At 34.7% G+C, this 12,881-nt stretch overlaps 1 protein-coding gene across 1 annotated transcript in view; it reads right to left on the bottom strand.

Annotated features, from left to right (window-relative positions):
• PSME4 (proteasome activator subunit 4) overlaps positions 1-12,881 on the bottom strand; it is a 104,483-nt gene that overhangs the window by 52,410 nt on the left and 39,192 nt on the right. The window contains 9 exon segments of the mRNA XM_006159028.3: positions 1,169-1,326; positions 2,151-2,366; positions 3,514-3,581; positions 4,045-4,114; positions 4,331-4,429; positions 9,189-9,339; positions 9,604-9,668; positions 10,417-10,506; positions 11,705-11,891. Of these exon segments, the coding sequence (XP_006159090.1) occupies positions 1,169-1,326; positions 2,151-2,366; positions 3,514-3,581; positions 4,045-4,114; positions 4,331-4,429; positions 9,189-9,339; positions 9,604-9,668; positions 10,417-10,506; positions 11,705-11,891 (1,104 nt within the window).

A 12,881-nucleotide genomic window follows, 5' to 3' on the forward strand; every position in this document is an offset into this window, starting at 1 on the left:
GAAAGAGAAAGAGATGGTGAGAAAGTGAAAAATCACTCCCCAAGGGAAATGGCCGCTCCATGATCCTTTCTCTTCCATTATTCTCCCCAGGATCTTGGTCATGCACAGGAATGCACCTGGTGTGATTTTCCAGCCACCACGTCTGGGACTTGAACCATAGTCAACCATGTGGCAGGCCAGAGATGTAAACCCCCCCAATCACCTCGCCACCTGCTGGCCCCAGTTAAACAAATTTTTACTCCTAATATTAAACCTGCTTACAGGTGCTACATAATTAATTACAAGTAACTACAATTAATTGCCCTTTGTGAAACAATCCTTAATTTAATCTACTTTATCAAAGTTCACTGCCCCTAACAAGAGGAAATAATGCTACAAAAGATCCTCCAGCTTGTTCTATCTTTTAAAATGAAACTAGCTAAACATTTACTGCCAATAACCAGTTTTGAGTACTACCAGGGATAGCTGATACCAGTCAATCAAGCTTCTTCTTCCTCAAGCCCATCCCTACCCAATCTATTTTCACAGCATTTGACACATAGCTGATACCAGTCAATCAAGCTTCTTCTTCCTCAAGCCCATCCCTACCCAATCTATTTTCACAGCATTTGACACATAGCTGATACCAGTCAATCAAGCTTCTTCTTCCTCAAGCCCATCCCTACCCAATCTATTTTCACAGCATTTGACACATACTAATTTTCTTAACTTTTAGAAATTTCCAAAGATTTAAAACAAAATAGTCTAATTGTCTCAAGTAACTATTTCTTGTTAAAAACATATAGGGAGGAGGAAAAAACCCCTAGTCAGAGATTTATCTATGTAACATTAATATCGACAATGTATATTGTTAAAAATAACAAAATGAAACATAAGCTGATTCTAATAAAAAAAGGTATTTTCCTTTTAAAGGGAAACTTTCCAAAAGATATGTAAGTAAAACTAGTAAGTAGTTTCAAGGCACAAAATAAAAACTAGAAAATTTTTTTTACTTAAAATGTTTAAATGTGGCCAAATTTTGCTACATGGTGTTATATTACATTGTTCCTAAGGACATTTGTGAAAGATTTTCAAATCATACATTGAAAATTAATGTTATCAGCTATGCCATATAAAAGATTTTTCTTAGTCTACAACCAAATAACATTGATTATAAAGCAAAACCAACCTAGACATTTCAAGTTCCCCATCCCCACAACGCTGGAGTTTGACGAGCTCAGGCTGAAGAAAGGAGTCCAAGAGATAGAAGGCAAAAGACACTTCTTCTGAAGAGGGAACGTGCCACTGAATTCCCAGATTCCACAAGTCCCCAGGTTTACCCCAGTCCTAGATGAGAAGGGCATTTGTTCAGCAGTTTGAAGTTGAGAACAAAACAAAACAAAACTCAGAGATACACCATTTAAAAGGCTTAAATTAAGGAAATCCATAAGCAATCCAAACCTAAGCTAACAAATATTAGGTTGTCGGGAAAGTCATTACACATTTTTCTATGGTTTTCTATGCAAAAATGCACCATGACTTTCTCAAAGACCCAACAATATACTAAAAACTGCCATAAAAACGTATTATTCCTTCATTATCATGCCTGAAAAAAGTCTTCCTGAAGAGCCACTTAATGAGTTTCCTATAAGAATGACAGCTAGATCTATTAGATCTACTAGGCTATTTAGTTGAGCAATAAAGTGACATTGACCTATAGAAGTAACACACCAAGTTGTTTCATGTTCAAATCAAAAACCAGAATGTCAGCTCTGGGCAAAGAGAGCAATACAAGTATAATACATTCCAAAAACAATTTTAGTAATTTAATTAGTGGTTTTTAGTAAGTTGACATCTTCACCCTTTTTTAAAAAACTAAGGATTATTTTATTTAACTTCATTTATTTATTTAGTTAGTTATTTTTAATTTGATCAGAGAAGGACAGAGTGTGTGACAGAGAAGGGGCGGGAGGGGGAGTTAGAAACCAAGCTGCCAGATCCGGGACTTGAACTGCGGTCACCACGTGGAAGCCCAGTGCCCTCAACCACCATGCCACCCGCTGACCCCACCATCTTCATCTTAACCCAACAAGAAAAATAATCATACTTTAAATCTTTTAGAAAAAGAATCCAATATTATCTTTGAATCTCAAATTATTGAAAATGCTTGCCTTGATAGGGAAGTATTCAGAAGGAGGCTTGTCAAAGCCCCCTGGCACACTGCAGTACTCTGTAGGGTAGATGAGTGTAGTGGAACGAAGAAGATGATGCAAAAGGTTACAAGACAGAGTGTAACCCTGCTTGCAGGTTAAATGTAGAGTTCGTTGGAGAATCTTTACAAGCTGCTCCCTATACAGAAGCAACTTCTTCCCATCCACTCGAGTAATCTAAAATAGAAGGGAGAAAAAAACAGTGGAAAATATTTTGCTTAAAAGATCAAGAATCAATAATTAATACAAACTTTGGTGAATAAAGTGGCCTAAAACAGTGTTTCTTAAAATGACTTAATTCATCTTAGAATTGTAACTTTAAGTGTATTCTAACAAGCAATTCTTTTTAAAAATCAAAACACATTTTCTGAGCTCAATAGGCTTTCATATGCCATAGTAACATCCCTTTCAAAAGAGCTTCAAGAGACCAAATTTGCTTAATTAAAATTTTAAGGGACCAGCAGATGGCGTAGTGGTTATGTCACTAGACTCCCACATGGCCAACTGAGGTTAGAGTCTCAGTTACGGCAGCCTGAAAATAAAACTGGGCACATGTGCGTGCATGCCCGAGATCTCGGAAGAAGGGATTGCTTCGAGGTCATCTCTTGTGGGGAGTGATTTCTCACTTTCCCTTTCACTGTGTCTGTCTCTGGTAAGCACATGTTCCCCAAGGCAACACATATGCAAATAAAAAAATCTCTTAAAAAAGATTTTTTTTTTTTGAGAGGTTTTTGCTATCAAGCACGTGTGCTCACCAGACAGAGAGAGACAGACAGACAGAAAGTGAGAAATCACCCCTCAGGGGGGTTGGCCACGCCACAATCCCTTCTCCTTCATTCTCCTCTCGGGATCTTGGGCACACACGCACATGCACCCGGCATGAGTTTTAAGCCACAGGGTCCAGGACGTGAACCACAGTCGACTACGTGGGAGTCCAGCGACATAGCCATTACACTAACTGCTGCTCCCCCCTCTAAAAAAATTTTAAACTAATTGATAGAGGAAAAGGAAATTAAAGAAGTTTAATTTCTCAATTAAAAAAAAAGTAATTTCCAAATCTGATAAATTTTTCAATTAATGAGTTATCCATATTAGAATTTATCAGTAAAGTCAAATGGATTGCTGAACATACTAGTAATCAATAATTACCACACTCCTTTGATAATGACAGAATATGAGATATTCTGCATTTGTGTAGCCACATCAACAGTCATCAAAACTTCTGATTTTTCCTGTTTCAAAGTCAATTTGTCAAAAGGACTAAATCCTAAAAGCAAGTCGACATTTTTATAGTAATATTTTCTTATTCCTAAGTTTATAATACCTCAGACAAAAGTTGAAGATTCCATAGTAACTCTTTGTCTAGCTCTTCTTCATTTAATACATCGTCATCTAAAAATGGCAAAACAGTATCAGAATATAAACTATGCATCAAACTAACATATCATTTAAAAATATTTCTGTTTCATATTTCTAATAGCTAAGAAAATTCTTTCAGAGAACACTTTTTAATTCTTTTGAAGCTAAACTTGCTCCTGAAGGAAATAAAAACTCAATTTTCAGTAAGCTAAACAAAAAACAAAACAAAACTACTCTTCTACATCTTATAAAATAACTGACATTTCTGGAGGTAACTTCTAAATGATTGGTGCATAAAAATGTTAATTTCTTAAAGTAAAAATGTTAAGCTACCCACCAACTGGATGATACATTTTATGGAGAGCAACTGCCCACATGCGCTACAATATGACAATACTACATTGCTTCACAATCTGTTGCCATAAACAGAGCTCTAGAAACCAAGAAAAAATTGTATCTAAAATGATAGAGACAAAATAATGACATTAAGACTTACTCATTGTAAGCTGAGTTATAACACTGCAGCAATGAGGAACAAACAGCTTCAAGGATTCTTCTGGACAGCACTGAAAAGTATTAGTTTATGTAAGGTTTTTCGAAAGGCAAATAAAATTTAACAGGTTCAAAACATACACTGGCACTATTTTCAGTGACAAATAAAAGCTGAAAGGAGCTATGGAAAGGACAAAGCTGAAATTCAATGCACACTTTTAAAATAATTAACTACATAAACTTGTTGGTTGTTGAGTCATTAAGTCATCAGTTCAAAAAACAAAACTTACCTTTACAGCAGCACGACACATGTCTGCCACCATGCGGCCTGCTACTCTTGTTTCAAATATATGTGAAATAGAAAAATTAAAAACTTTCTGAAGGGCTACCTGTTAAGATATGTAAGAAAGGAAAATCAGCAATTTTTAAAAGAAATTTAAACACTTTATGGAATATACAAGAAAATAGTAAGTGGCAATCTTTAGCCACCAGAGTTTAAAAGTTTGCACAATACTGTTATATCCAGGCCTAAGAACAATCTTTGCACATGATCCTAACTTGAACAAAAAAAACCATTTGAGGCACAAGACTTTACTTGCTACAGAAACTCTACACATAAAATTACAGCTAGTAGAAGTCAATGCAATGCAATTTAATTATCTTGTTGGCTAATTCGATGTAACAAAGGGCTTTTTAAAATATCTAACAGTCATTCTGGCAATCACAAACTATGAATATCTATCCCTATCCTAGACAACCAAAGGCAGTCTATTTAATTTTACGGTAATGTCACAGAATTTTAACTTACTGGCTGAATGAAAGAATGAGCTCTAAACTCAGGTTAACAATGTTGAAAATTATAAACAACTCCCTTTTATTAAACATGAAATGACTTATGTTCATATCTCTATATTAATATAATCTTAATATTGGCTCATTGTAAAAGTTATGACATATTTTCCAAGCAAAAATTCCTCATGACTTTTTCAATACCCCAATAAATATTTTACATAGATAGAAGGCAGTTTAACTATTAGCCAGAATAAACATACTAAACACTAATAATTTCAGATGAAGGGAGAAAAGGCAGAAATGGAAATAAATTGTGGTGTTAAAGACCACATGATAAAGTAAGTTAATGCTTGTTGAATACCTATGAGAAAAACTTAAGCATAAAAATGCAAAAAACCATGGCACTAAACAAATCACAAGAACACTTGCTTATAGTAGGGGAGTGGAAACAAGAAAGTAGAGTACTGCCTTGCTTGACCTCAGCTAGGAAAGTGTGCAGCACCAGGTAACACCAACAGAAAGGCTTGCCACACTTCACAAGTCCGCACAAAAGTACTGTTGTGGGTTACAAATAAATATGAACAAGTAGGCAGGTATGCAATACAGGACATGTAAGCAATGTTGACCAACTGTTACCTTTTTATAACTTTAGTATAGATAAAATGGATGATCTGGCATGATAGACACACTTAAACTAACTTCTATCTTAACTTTAAAACATCAATAAAACTGAAGGTTAGGAGTCAGTTTTTTGCAACGATGCTCACTTACCATAAATATTTCTTTGGAACATTGTGTGAGGATTGTACTAAACGTAGAAGACAGACCTAATTCAACCAAACTCTCCAAGTGAGTCATTTTCTCAGTTTCTGTCTCTTCTCTTGTTTGCTCCAATGTGCTACTTTCTATAAGTCCAAAGCATCTAAATAATCCAAAGAAAGCATAATTTTAGCAACTAAAAACTGGTTTAACATCTTTGATGGTGATTAGATGAGATTCTACCGTCATATCTATTCACGCGACAGCTACTTATACTGAACATGGCTCACAAATCAAATGTCTTTTTGTAACTTTAGAAGCATCAGTATTTGGTAATAGCTAGAGTAAGTCTATAATGCAGAGAGAAACTAAGGTTTCTGAGACATGGCAGCAATTTCTTAAATGTGGCTCTGGGATACAAGCTCACCTGTCCATAAACTGTAAGACGAAATCCTCAAATTCAGCTGTGGCTGAACAAAGTTCTCGTTCCACCTATAACATCCCAATGTGGAAAAAAATTATAAATAGCCTTTAATTTTTTTCCCCCTGAGTTAATAAAACTCATTCCTGGCCTATCAGATCTAACACTAAATTATTATATTAGGTACTGGGAGAAACAGTACCATGATCACAAACTGAATTAGAACAGCTTCATCTTCTACTTTCTAGGAACCAAAATAAGAAGTAATTAACATAATTTATAAAAGACAAAAACAGAAGTCAAACAGCCATTTTTATTACTAATTGCAATTATCAAACTACTAATATAAACGAAAATGAGTCTCTCATTACTTGAATGTCCAAATGACACAAGTACTACCATTTTTACAATAAAGGAAATTACAGGGGGCCAGAATCAGAAAGTACTGAAGAAAATCTCTCTTCATTAGATGCCAATATCCTAGACAGATTTACTCCTAACACAGATGATGAAAAAAAAACAAACCACAACCACTTTTTCTTAACCAAACACTGCAATGTAACAGAAAGCTGAAATATACTCCCAGGAGTCAGCTGTTTACAGAAATGGTCTCATTTTGCCCCATTTCCCACGGTGGGTCTCTTGGAGACTATCTTATCAATGATAGCTTGGCATTCCATTTACACCACTCTAGCCACAAAACAGTAATTTTACTTTGGAAAACATAGTCAAAGTGTTTTTAAACTGTCAAATATTATTATACATATACACCAATAATTAGAACCTAATTAACTCTTTAATAGTATAAAGCATCCTTACTTCTGTGAGGTCATTTCTTTCTTGCAGTACAGATGAGCAATCTACTAAAGGCACCAGAGTAGAAAATGTTGCTATAAACTGGAATGTGATCTGTGAGAAGAAGCAATGGATTTTCAATATTAATAACATAATTCTAATTAAAAAATACAGGTAATACTGTATACTACAAAAAAGAATAGAAATAAATTATCTGGATGGAAATCCCACAACAATATTCTGGGTTTTTTTCTTTCTCAATTGCCAGAGAACATGGGAGCTCACCAGAGAGACACAGAGAGAGAGGGAAAGTAAGAAAGCACCCCCCCTTGGGGGATGGTCATGCTACAACTCTTCCTCCATTTCCCCCTCCCTGCTTTTGGGATTTGGGGCATGCACGCATATTTACTCAATGTGTTTTTCAAGCTGCCAGGTCCAGGAGTCAAACAGTGTAGTCGGCCATGTGGGATATAGCTGCCTTAACCACCATGCCTCTGGATGGCACAATTCTGTTTTTTTTTTTTACTTAGAATTGACCATTTTAAGGTTCTTCACAATTAACTAGCTATAGCTTTAGTAATAAAGTTACACCAATAAATTACACTAATAAATTTTTCATACATTTATTTATAAGACTCGAACACAAAGTTCTCCAACCATTTGCCACTGAGAATTACTTTGCCTCCCACTAAGGAAAAATAGAAAATGCTAATGCAGAAACTAGAGACCAAGAAAGAGGGAAGACAGACAAATTGGTTAAGTCAGGATAAGACATATATTAGCAAGGGCTGGCATTTTATATCTAGTTTTTTTTATCACACCCTCTTGCCACCAGTATGAATGATGGGAAGAGTAAGTGGCCATATGCTATGATTTTTAACATCTCTGTTTTAGAAAAATGGTAAATATATAATCAGCTTTAAAACATCATGATCATTGGGGGCCAGCTGGTGGAATGGAGGTTAAGGCACTGGACTCCCACATGGCCGATTGTGGTTCAGATCCCAGACCTGGTGGCTTGCCTTCTTGCTTTCCTTTCTCTCTATATCTAGTAAAGACACATGTCTTAGGGCAAATTAAATAATAAATAAATAAATAAAATTAATTAATTATTTTTTTAAAAATCATGATCATTAAATATATATAGGCTATGGAAAACTACTTAGAAGGAAGCTGTTTGTCCATAGATCTATACTTAATCTTAACAGATTCTACATTGAACTGTGTCTAAATGGGTCAAAAGAGAAATTTAAAAGATGTCCATTTATATACTTAAAACATAAGTATAAAGCAAAATCATCAGTAGACTCACCATGCATTTACTAAAGTCATTTGGATCCACCCCAGGCAATGCTCTCATCAACAGAGGTAGCATGTGTGTTGGACCTTCAGGAAACCATCTGCCCCCTGATACCAAACTGCGGGCTACTCCAATTACACAACTTAAAGTAGCTGTAAGCTGGTGAGGTTCTGTTAATGTCTCTAGTGCAGGATATGTTCTGTAGTTTGAAAACAGAATTTTTAAAAAGTTTCCATCATAGATAAGCATGCATAATATCTTAATACATTAAATACACTAAATTCATAAATTGCATTTTACGGTAATGTCACAGAATTTTAACTTACTGGCTGAATGAAAGAATGAGCTCTAAACTCAGGTTAACAATGTTGAAAATTATAAACAACTCCCTTTTATTAAACATGAAATGACTTATGTTCATATCTCTATATTAATATAATCTTAATATTGGCTCATTGTAAAAGTTATGACATATTTTCCAAGCAAAAATTCCTCATGACTTTTTCAATACCCCAATAAATATTTTACATAGATAGAAGGCAGTTTAACTATTAGCCAGAATAAACATACTAAACACTAATAATTTCAGATGAAGGGAGAAAAGGCAGAAATGGAAATAAATTGTGGTGTTAAAGACCACATGATAAAGTAAGTTAATGCTTGTTGAATACCTATGAGAAAAACTTAAGCATAAAAATGCAAAAAACCATGGCACTAAACAAATCACAAGAACACTTGCTTATAGTAGGGGAGTGGAAACAAGAAAGTAGAGTACTGCCTTGCTTGACCTCAGCTAGGAAAGTGTGCAGCACCAGGTAACACCAACAGAAAGGCTTGCCACACTTCACAAGTCCGCACAAAAGTACTGTTGTGGGTTACAAATAAATATGAACAAGTAGGCAGGTATGCAATACAGGACATGTAAGCAATGTTGACCAACTGTTACCTTTTTATAACTTTAGTATAGATAAAATGGATGATCTGGCATGATAGACACACTTAAACTAACTTCTATCTTAACTTTAAAACATCAATAAAACTGAAGGTTAGGAGTCAGTTTTTTGCAACGATGCTCACTTACCATAAATATTTCTTTGGAACATTGTGTGAGGATTGTACTAAACGTAGAAGACAGACCTAATTCAACCAAACTCTCCAAGTGAGTCATTTTCTCAGTTTCTGTCTCTTCTCTTGTTTGCTCCAATGTGCTACTTTCTATAAGTCCAAAGCATCTAAATAATCCAAAGAAAGCATAATTTTAGCAACTAAAAACTGGTTTAACATCTTTGATGGTGATTAGATGAGATTCTACCGTCATATCTATTCACGCGACAGCTACTTATACTGAACATGGCTCACAAATCAAATGTCTTTTTGTAACTTTAGAAGCATCAGTATTTGGTAATAGCTAGAGTAAGTCTATAATGCAGAGAGAAACTAAGGTTTCTGAGACATGGCAGCAATTTCTTAAATGTGGCTCTGGGATACAAGCTCACCTGTCCATAAACTGTAAGACGAAATCCTCAAATTCAGCTGTGGCTGAACAAAGTTCTCGTTCCACCTATAACATCCCAATGTGGAAAAAAATTATAAATAGCCTTTAATTTTTTTCCCCCTGAGTTAATAAAACTCATTCCTGGCCTATCAGATCTAACACTAAATTATTATATTAGGTACTGGGAGAAACAGTACCATGATCACAAACTGAATTAGAACAGCTTCATCTTCTACTTTCTAGGAACCAAAATAAGAAGTAATTAACATAATTTATAAAAGACAAAAACAGAAGTCAAACAGCCATTTTTATTACTAATTGCAATTATCAAACTACTAATATAAACGAAAATGAGTCTCTCATTACTTGAATGTCCAAATGACACAAGTACTACCATTTTTACAATAAAGGAAATTACAGGGGGCCAGAATCAGAAAGTACTGAAGAAAATCTCTCTTCATTAGATGCCAATATCCTAGACAGATTTACTCCTAACACAGATGATGAAAAAAAAACAAACCACAACCACTTTTTCTTAACCAAACACTGCAATGTAACAGAAAGCTGAAATATACTCCCAGGAGTCAGCTGTTTACAGAAATGGTCTCATTTTGCCCCATTTCCCACGGTGGGTCTCTTGGAGACTATCTTATCAATGATAGCTTGGCATTCCATTTACACCACTCTAGCCACAAAACAGTAATTTTACTTTGGAAAACATAGTCAAAGTGTTTTTAAACTGTCAAATATTATTATACATATACACCAATAATTAGAACCTAATTAACTCTTTAATAGTATAAAGCATCCTTACTTCTGTGAGGTCATTTCTTTCTTGCAGTACAGATGAGCAATCTACTAAAGGCACCAGAGTAGAAAATGTTGCTATAAACTGGAATGTGATCTGTGAGAAGAAGCAATGGATTTTCAATATTAATAACATAATTCTAATTAAAAAATACAGGTAATACTGTATACTACAAAAAAGAATAGAAATAAATTATCTGGATGGAAATCCCACAACAATATTCTGGGTTTTTTTCTTTCTCAATTGCCAGAGAACATGGGAGCTCACCAGAGAGACACAGAGAGAGAGGGAAAGTAAGAAAGCACCCCCCCTTGGGGGATGGTCATGCTACAACTCTTCCTCCATTTCCCCCTCCCTGCTTTTGGGATTTGGGGCATGCACGCATATTTACTCAATGTGTTTTTCAAGCTGCCAGGTCCAGGAGTCAAACAGTGTAGTCGGCCATGTGGGATATAGCTGCCTTAACCACCATGCCTCTGGATGGCACAATTCTGTTTTTTTTTTTTACTTAGAATTGACCATTTTAAGGTTCTTCACAATTAACTAGCTATAGCTTTAGTAATAAAGTTACACCAATAAATTACACTAATAAATTTTTCATACATTTATTTATAAGACTCGAACACAAAGTTCTCCAACCATTTGCCACTGAGAATTACTTTGCCTCCCACTAAGGAAAAATAGAAAATGCTAATGCAGAAACTAGAGACCAAGAAAGAGGGAAGACAGACAAATTGGTTAAGTCAGGATAAGACATATATTAGCAAGGGCTGGCATTTTATATCTAGTTTTTTTTATCACACCCTCTTGCCACCAGTATGAATGATGGGAAGAGTAAGTGGCCATATGCTATGATTTTTAACATCTCTGTTTTAGAAAAATGGTAAATATATAATCAGCTTTAAAACATCATGATCATTGGGGGCCAGCTGGTGGAATGGAGGTTAAGGCACTGGACTCCCACATGGCCGATTGTGGTTCAGATCCCAGACCTGGTGGCTTGCCTTCTTGCTTTCCTTTCTCTCTATATCTAGTAAAGACACATGTCTTAGGGCAAATTAAATAATAAATAAATAAATAAAATTAATTAATTATTTTTTTAAAAATCATGATCATTAAATATATATAGGCTATGGAAAACTACTTAGAAGGAAGCTGTTTGTCCATAGATCTATACTTAATCTTAACAGATTCTACATTGAACTGTGTCTAAATGGGTCAAAAGAGAAATTTAAAAGATGTCCATTTATATACTTAAAACATAAGTATAAAGCAAAATCATCAGTAGACTCACCATGCATTTACTAAAGTCATTTGGATCCACCCCAGGCAATGCTCTCATCAACAGAGGTAGCATGTGTGTTGGACCTTCAGGAAACCATCTGCCCCCTGATACCAAACTGCGGGCTACTCCAATTACACAACTTAAAGTAGCTGTAAGCTGGTGAGGTTCTGTTAATGTCTCTAGTGCAGGATATGTTCTGTAGTTTGAAAACAGAATTTTTAAAAAGTTTCCATCATAGATAAGCATGCATAATATCTTAATACATTAAATACACTAAATTCATAAATTGCATTTTGACTTTGGTTTACGGTCAGCAGAATATGTAGAGTGAAGTTTTCCTATTAAAGTTAACAGAATGACAGAAATTAAGCAAGGGTAGACAGACTTCATGTTTCTCCAAGCCCCTACTAGCTGCCTCACCATCTCTCTTTGCAAACTCTACAGTGGAAAAGAACATAAACTGCCAGACTTTATATTATTTCAGCCACCTTAACCCACATTATACTAATCCGATGGTCGATAGTTAAAAAAATAAAATTTATGATGAAATTGTTCTCATTTTATACTTTGAAAAAAATTCAAACTGCAATAATTTTAAAATTCCACTTCAAAAGAACAGGTAATAAAACAGGGAAAGTCAATTATCTATTAAACTGGAAAAAGGATTTAAAACTAAGACAAAATAAGCAAACCTACACTTAATTTAAAAGATAAAGAAAGCACACAAAACTCTTTAACAAAGGCTATCTTTAGAGATGCAACTGTCCACAATGTCTTATTACAGTTAAAAATTTTAAATGAGTTTCACTTTTATTTATAAAAAATTAATCATGCCACTTTAAAACAGCACAAAATTATAAAGTCTCAAAAAATGTCAAAAGTATTATCAGTTTTGTCTATTAAATATTTACCATAGCCAAATGCTCAAAATGCTGATACTAAATTTGTCTAAAAACTAAGGACTAAACAAAAATAAGACGAATATACATAGTTTTTATAAGTGTTGTTCCTTCTATTCATTAATTCTTCTTACTATTCATTAATTAGCTGAAAAACACTGAAATAAGGCAAAACAAAGTACAAAATACAAAAACTATCCACACACCTCCAAGCTTCAAATTTTAAGCTATGTAAGAAGTCCCTTCTCTGCAGAGAGCATCAGGGGACTGCTCTTGACTGCTTGCTT

Source organism: Tupaia chinensis, unplaced genomic scaffold (assembly GCF_000334495.1).
Source record: "Tupaia chinensis unplaced genomic scaffold, TupChi_1.0 Scaffold000622_1, whole genome shotgun sequence".
NCBI lineage: Eukaryota > Metazoa > Chordata > Mammalia > Scandentia > Tupaiidae > Tupaia > Tupaia belangeri.